Genomic DNA, 8,602 nt, shown 5'->3' on the forward strand with positions numbered 1-8,602 from the left:
AAAATGTTGGTTTTTGTTGGTTTAATTTAAAAAAGTAACCAGGTTGCCTTAAAATTTTGAGTTTATTGAAATTAAAAATTTGAGTTGATACAATGAAAGAAATTTGTTTAAGAAACTCAAAATATTATTGTATCTGAACCACATAAAAAATTGATAAAACATGAAAATAGCACAATTTGGCATGTTTCACTGCGTCATCAGAAATAAAACACACACAATTACCCAATATGCTTACAAATTATTTTCTTTTAATAATATTTTAATAAAGGTTTTCGAATCTCATTTTTTTTTTTCATTTTATTAACTCAAAATTTTAAGGCAACCGTGTAAATTATTTTCTAAATATTTTTTTTTTTTTTTACAGTGCTGGAATTTATTTATTTATTTATTGTTTTAAGGAAATACAACTTTATAACGAGATAAAACGTCCTTCTCAAACTTTATTGGCATGAAAATAAAATGCAATCACATTATTTTGTTAGGTAATGCTTTGCGCGGATTTTCTTGGAGTGGGCGGGTTGTGGGATTTATTTATTTATTTATTTATTGTTTTAAGGAAATACAACTTTATAACGAGATTACATTTACATTTACATTTATGCATTTAGCAGACGCTTTTATCCAAAGCGACTTACAACTCAGGAGAACAGGAAGCGATCCGTCAAGAAGAGGCAACGAAACACAAAAAGTGCCCTAAATACCAAGATTTGTACACTGCTCAGAGTAGAAAAAGACCAGAAAAGGAAAGAAGAAAGGAGAAATAGAGGGGGAAGTTTTTTTTTTTTTATGTAAGATTAAGATTAAGATAAAACGTCCTTCTCAAACTTTATTGGCATGAAAATAAAATGCAATCACATTATTATTTTGTTAGGTAATGCTTTGCGCGGATTTTCTTGGAGTGGGCGGGTTGTGGTGAGCTTGGGTTGAAAATAGTCGACCCAATCTGGCAACACACTGGAAGCAGGCTGACGGGAGCGCGCACTACGCACTAGTCTGGGCGAGACAGTAATCCGGAGAGGGTGTGAGACAAACGGGCCATCGAGATTCTACAGATTTACTCCTTATTTTCGCCTCTTTGAAATCAACATGCGTGAGATAGTGCACCTTCAGGCGGGCCAGTGCGGGAATCAGATCGGAGCGAAGGTACAACAGCACAAACGTCCACCTCCATTCGCTTCGATGTTTTATAAAAGGCCTAAACACATCATCAAAATATGATTTTGCTTTGTTACTAACGAGCCATTTCTGAATGCTGTCGAATAGGAATGCTTGTTAAATTGCCTGTAGCGTTATATAACGTGCAACTGTCTTCGAAATCGTCCTCGTGTCGTATTTGTTTGATGCGTATGTGTCGCCGGCTGCGCGAGAGGGGTGTGGCGGCTGGCTCGCGCTTTACAATCGCCATTGCAATATGATTATTATAAATACGCGTTTTGATTATAACGACACGTTCAAAAGAATGTATCAGTGTCTTTTTTCATCGTGTTTTTTGTTTCTTTTTTAAATGTGCGTAGGCGATGCCAGGCGTTTGCCAATGTCCATTGGGGGTGGGGGAGATGCTCTCCATTATTGTTTTGCTCTGATACATTGAGACACTAAAGAGCGTCTCGGGTTATATTATGAACGTTTCGTATGGGAATGGTTTTGACTAGCAAATATCAATTAATAAATCGTATGCCTGTATAAAGGCTTTAAAAAATGTAACCTATTAAAAACATTTTCCCAAGAACACAGCTCAAGCTTTCTGTTAAAAATGTGCCTGTGTAACATAGGTTTTCCTTTTCTTTTTTGACAAATTATATCTATAATAGGTGTTCGTAACCAACATGCTGCGTACAGAAAACATGCATTCGCCTCAATACACCGCCTTATGTGAGATTAATGTCGAGTGTGACAACTAGCCCCGGGCCTGTTACACAGCATCAGTGAGTCTCTTCCATCTTTTGTTCTCGCTCAGTTCTGGGAGGTGATCAGTGACGAGCACGGCATCGACCCCACCGGCAGCTACCATGGAGACAGTGACCTGCAGCTGGACCGGATCAGCGTCTACTACAACGAGGCCTCTGGTAGGCACATCTTATTATGATTATAAATCAAAGTTATCTTGTAGACACGCAAAATCTCCATATAAAGTCCTAATGTTTGAGGTGCGCTCTCTGTTTTCTCAGGGGGGAAGTATGTCCCACGTGCCATCCTTGTGGATCTAGAGCCGGGAACCATGGACTCGGTCCGCTCAGGGCCTTTTGGACAGATATTCCGACCTGACAACTTTGTTTTTGGTATATAAACACCCTCCACTTATACGTGTTTGAGTGCTGATATACAGAGATTCACTCGTACAACTACAGCTAATAATGATTTCGCTGATACAGGTCTCGTATTTTTTGAATGAAACCTGTGGATGGACATTTATATTGTTAAATTAAAGGGGATAGCCAGATAATTAAATTTATATTCACTTTACTATTTATGACTTTTTTTCTGATACACTAATGAAGGTTTGGAAAAATCCAATGAAAGTCATTTCGGTCCAGTGTAGTTTTGTACAAGAAAGAACATCATAGAGGTTTGGGACAACATGAGGGTGACCAAATGATGGCCTAATGTTCATGTTTGGGAGGAGTATCCCTTTAAATTCATTTAAAATTCAAGATAAATGCAGATTCTCAGATGTCTTTAAAACGAAAATGTTTTATGTTTGCTTGACAAAGTATATTGTCTAATCATGCTTATCGGTGTGTTAAACAATGCCAGCAAACATGCTAATGCTTGCTAGCAAAGTGTGTTAAATAATGCTATCAATGTGGTAAAATGTTAGCAACATGCTAATTCATGTTAGCAATGTGTTAAAATAATGCTAACAATGCATTAGCAAACATGCTAATTCATGTTACCAAAGTAGTAAAACATGTTTGCAAAATGCAAATTCATTTTTACAAAGTGTTAAATCATGCTAACGTGTTAATTCATGTTGGTTTTGAATTCCTGCTAACATTATAATTCATGATAGCAATTAATTAAACCATGATAATTCTTGTTGACAACATGTTAATTTATGTTCGCAGGGTGTTTAAATGTTAATTCATGTTAACATATTAATTCCTGCTAGCAAAATGGTAATTCATGCCTGCGTATTGAATCATGTTAACGTGTTAAAACATGCTAGCAAAATGCTGATTCATGTTAGTGGTGGTAAATAATGTTAACAAAGTGTTAAAACGTGTTAGCAAACATGCTAATTCATGTTAGTAATGGGTTAAAACGTTAATTCATGTTAACATTTTAATTCATGCTAGCAACATGTTAATCCATGTTAGCAATATGATAAAACATGATGATTCATGTTAGCGGTGTGGTAAAACATGGAAGCTATATGCTAATTCATGTTAACAAGGTTCAAAATCATGCTATCAATGTTTGAACAATATGCTAATTCACATTAACAAATGTCTAAATGATGCTATCACATCGTGAAAACAAGATGGCAACAAGCAAATTCCTGCTAGCAGTGTTGAATCAGCAACATGTTAATTCATGTTAGCAATGTGATAAAACATGATGATTCATGTTAGCGATGTGGTAAAACAAGCTATATGCTAATTCACATTAGCATATGTGGTAAAACATTCTAATTCATGTTAGCAAATTTCTAAATTATGCTATCAGTGTGAACATTGATAGAAACATGATGTCATGTAAGCAAAGCTAGAAAAAACATGCTAAGTCATGCTACCAACGTGCTAATTCACGCTAGAAGATTTATTCTAATGATGTGGTAAACCATGATAGCTTTTGTGTCCTGCTCGTGCTGTAGGTCGGAGTGGGTAATAGCTGGGCTAAGGGTCATTGGTAACATGAAAGATGTATGCTAATTCACATTAGCAAATGTGGTAAAACATGCTAATGCATGTTACCAAAGTTCTAAATTATGCTATCAACGTGTTAAAAATGTTAAACATACTAAGTCATGTTAGCAATGCTAGAAACGTGCAAATTCATGTTAGCCGATTTATTCTAACAATGTGGGAAAACATGATAGCTACATTATAATTCATGTGAGCAAAGTTGTAAATTATACTATCAATGTGTTAAAACATGCTAATTTATGTTAACAATGCTAGAAAAACATGTTAAGTCATGCTAGCAACATGCTAATTCACACTAGTTGATTTATTCTAACAATGTGGGGTAAAACATGATAGCTACATGCTAATTTTAGGTTTCATTTGAGTAACGTCATGAAGCGCTAATGGCTTTTGTGTCCTGCTCGTACCGTAGGTCAGAGCGGAGCGGGAAATAACTGGGCGAAGGGTCATTACACAGAGGGCGCGGAGCTGGTAGACTCGGTGATGGACGTGGTCCGCAAGGAAGCCGAGAGCTGCGACTGCCTGCAGGGCTTCCAGCTCACGCACTCGCTGGGAGGAGGAACGGGCTCCGGCATGGGAACGCTTCTCATCAGCAAGATCCGTGAGGAGTATCCCGACCGCATCATGAACACCTTCAGCGTGGTGCCGTCGCCCAAAGTGTCGGACACCGTGGTGGAGCCCTACAACGCCACGCTGTCCGTCCATCAGCTGGTGGAGAACACCGACGAGACCTACTGCATCGACAACGAGGCGCTGTACGATATCTGCTTCCGCACGCTCAAGCTCACCACGCCCACCTATGGGGATCTCAACCATCTCGTCTCAGCCACCATGAGCGGAGTCACCACCTGCCTCCGCTTCCCCGGACAGCTCAACGCAGATCTCCGCAAGCTGGCGGTCAACATGGTGCCCTTCCCTCGCCTGCACTTCTTCATGCCGGGCTTCGCTCCTCTCACCAGCAGGGGGAGTCAGCAATACCGCGCGCTCTCCGTACCAGAGCTCACCCAGCAGATGTTCGACGCCAAGAACATGATGGCCGCGTGCGACCCGCGCCACGGACGCTACCTCACCGTGGCCGTCGTTTTCCGCGGACGCATGTCCATGAAGGAGGTTGACGAGCAGATGCTGAACATCCAGAACAAGAACAGCAGCTACTTTGTGGAGTGGATCCCTAACAATGTGAAGACGGCCGTCTGCGACATCCCGCCCCGCGGACTCAAGATGTCCGGGACCTTCATCGGGAACAGCACAGCCATCCAGGAGCTCTTCAAACGCATCTCCGAGCAGTTCACCGCCATGTTCAGGCGCAAAGCCTTCCTCCACTGGTACACCGGCGAGGGCATGGACGAGATGGAGTTCACCGAGGCCGAAAGCAACATGAACGACCTGGTGTCCGAGTACCAGCAGTACCAGGACGCCACCGCCGAGGAGGGCGAGTTTGAGGAGGAGGGCGAAGAGGAGGCCGCTTGAGTGCCATCTTCTCATCCACCATCTTCATCTCCATCTCAAGTCAAGTCACCTTTATTTATATAATTTATATAGTGCTTTATTACAATACAGATTGTTTCAAAGCAGCGTTTACAGGAAATCGATGCATTCCAGCTGAAGTCAGTTCAGTGTTGATTGAGTTCCGATGTAACGGTCATCAATTAGTTTTTAATTTAGTCTGTAAAGCGGTTATGCAAAAATAATTAAAATGATGATAATAATGGTGATATTTCATTGTCCAGCTCGGTTCTGTTCTCATGCAACAGCGTCAAGTGCAGTCGGATCAGTGATATTGTTGACTGTTAAAGCACCCCAGTTCTGTTAAAACCAGTCCATTCATGTGTGATTCGAAATCTTCTGTGATTCTAGCCCTTTCCTCATTTTTGTTAAAATGACCATGGATTCACTGAATAAAGACATGAACAAACCTGACAGAAACCGTCGTGCTGTGTGATTTACAGAACAAACTGAACCTCACTGTGATTTTATCAGTGAACGTCTTTGGTGTGTCCATTATAATGAATTCAATAATTTACTATCATAAAATAATGTCATTTCTATTGTACACTGAGCATTTTGTCATGTCCCTGAGGCAAAGGGAATATTGTATATTTGGGGGAATATTTAATGTTTTTTACTTTCTTATGAATGCATATTTTATTTAAAAAACAAGTTAACTTGACCCCACCCAATATTTTAGGCTCCACCCATAACACGTAATTGACCAGCAATTACACAATTCAGCTCTCCAAAGGTGCAGAAGATGGTAAGTTTCATTCTATTGATTCATATTTTCTGATGCGTATTATAGCCAGGGAGGGTAAAACTGTACCCCACCACAATATTTTAAGATTTGTTCATTATTTCAATGCTGCCTTTCATGGTGTACTCTTACACAACACAAGGAGCGGCGGCCATTTTGAGCTAAAAATGTAAAAGATTCTTCCTCCTCTCGCAAAAAGAGCAGAGTGGGGAAACATTTGTTTAATTTACTTAGATATTTATTACTTGTCTAATAGGATTTATTTTATTGTATTATTAAATAAGAACTTATTTGGCACTCCATACCTTACGAAATGTGACATTTGGGAAAAGTTCTAATCATTTCCCATTCACCTAAATAATTGAATAATTATTATCAGTGATGAAGTTCCTTAAAAATGTATTTGTAAACTTAATATCTAGGATATTAACCCCTTGTATAAATAGTTGAGGGATATTCAAATGCATTTTACAATATGTTTTATAAGATTTTACCAAAAACAACAAATTAGCAGGGATAGATTTTGTAAATTTAAGTCGATACCATATTGTTCAATTAAAGCTTTATAAAAATAAGTCTTCATTATTATTTACCAAGTCTGAAAAAAAAACAATGCCCTTATTAAACCATTACCAGTCAGGTTAGAAAAAAGATTTACAAACTGATAATATTGATTATTCCATAACAATATGTGTTTAAAGATCAGCTTCCATGACTCAACAGCTTGATTATGAAAAGTTTTAAAGTTTAATAGGTATTGGTCTTGTACATCTAAAATCACAAGAAAGCAACAAATATACATTTCCACATCTTTTAAAAATCAAATTAGGAATCCAGATTATCTTTTTAAACATTTTTTAACCAATTTATTATAAAGATCTGGTTCAAGGCAAAAAAGTCTAAAACATTCTGACCTCCTTTTGAGTTTGGTTGATTTTTCCGTAGATCTGTTCCATGTTATTTTTCCATATAAATAAATTAAAAATAGAGTCAATAGATTTGCGTGACAGAATCAGCATAAAGAGATATATAGAAGGATAAACATTCCTGCTGATTTAGAGAACAGAAATCTACCATACATTGTAATGTCTCTCTGTAACCATAAATAAAATAAAACAATAAAAGCTTTTGGCAGAATCTAGTTTAGGGTGAAAATTCAGAGCCATTCTTTCCTTATAGGACAAATTTTAATACCAAGATATTTAAAGATATTTTAATACCTAAGATATTTTTTTATTAATATTCCGTCAATAGGAGGTCAGCATCTCTTCAGTTTAAACCATAAATGCATACTGTCCTCTAGTGGACATCTGAACATTTATGAAAAATGTGTAAAAGATAATTAAGGGGGGGGGGGGGACACTCAGTTTCAGTCAATCTCATGTCAATCTTGAGTACCTATAGAGAGTAGTATTGTATCCTTCATATCTCCGAAAAGTCTTTAGTTTTATTATATTTATAAAAGAAATATGGGCTGTACCGAGTCTTTCCGGAAAAAAACGAGTGCCTGGAGGCGTATCGTGTGGGCGGCGCTAAAGAATGATGAGCGCGAACAAAGCGGTGACATCCTCAAGCGTGGAGAAACCCTTGCTTGTCTCTGTGGTATGTAACGTTACTGTATTTAGGGGCCTGTCAACATTTGTGTGTCTTTACTCGCAGTTTATGAGGACATGATTCGGTTTATGGACTATTGTATGCGACTAAACCTTAGCAGTAGCAAGCAAAACGGTTTTGCACGTCAGAGTCAGACTAGTGTAACGTTATACAGAACAACAATGGAGTAACGTTAGCGCATTTGAATGACGAAGCACGCGATGGTGTTGTTTACTGATGTTTACTCACGCGACGATAGCCGACAGCACAGACATTTGAAGCAGTTTTACTCACCGGCTGCTTCCAAAGCAGGACCGAACCTTTATCGCTGGGACCGCTCCGTCAAAAACACACTTCTTTGGTATGATTTGGTGAAGTCCTGTGACAGCAGTGACCGTGGAAATCCACTTTGAGACGCGACTGAAGCGATGTTGTGAAGCTTCCCGTCATTTCTGCGTTCAAATCGGTTCAAATGCAGCGCTGCCTTCCCGGAATGCTGTGCTGAAGCGTTGAAGTCGCTCGACGTCACCCATAGGAATAAAGTGGAGCGCGGCGCGAGAGCAGTGTTTACGGCGTGCATTTTCTCTCGCGCGCGCCCTACCGGGAGAAGAGCCCGTACGGCCCATACAAGGACCTTCCGATCTATTAACGTCAAGTAGACCCATACTCGAAAAAAACTCCCTGAAACTTGTGAGAAACCGGAAGGAGTGTTTTTAACACAGAAATACTCCATCAAACGTCCAACATTAGTTTTTGAAACTTTGTCTGTGTTTAGGATGGGAATCCAAGTCTTTAACGGTGTAAAAAGCTCAGTATGCATGAAACAGCATTTCACCCCCCCCCCCCTTTAAATTAATCACATGATTTTATATAATTTTATTGATTGGTTTCT

General features: G+C 39.0%; 1 protein-coding gene across 1 annotated transcript; it reads left to right on the plus strand.

Annotated features, from left to right (window-relative positions):
• Positions 1-959: 959 nt before the first annotated feature.
• On the plus strand, positions 960-5,792 carry zgc:65894 (uncharacterized protein LOC335798 homolog). The gene is made up of 4 exons (XM_067440687.1): positions 960-1,143; positions 1,958-2,066; positions 2,169-2,279; positions 4,279-5,792. Exons 1-4 carry the CDS (start codon positions 1,087-1,089, stop codon positions 5,334-5,336), a joined length of 1,335 nt encoding a protein of 444 aa, XP_067296788.1. The 5' UTR covers positions 960-1,086; the 3' UTR covers positions 5,337-5,792.
• Positions 5,793-8,602: the final 2,810 nt, after the last annotated feature.

The sequence above is a fragment of the Pseudorasbora parva genome, chromosome 4, assembly GCF_024679245.1.
Source record: "Pseudorasbora parva isolate DD20220531a chromosome 4, ASM2467924v1, whole genome shotgun sequence".
In the NCBI taxonomy this organism is placed as follows: Eukaryota; Metazoa; Chordata; class Actinopteri; order Cypriniformes; family Gobionidae; genus Pseudorasbora; species Pseudorasbora parva.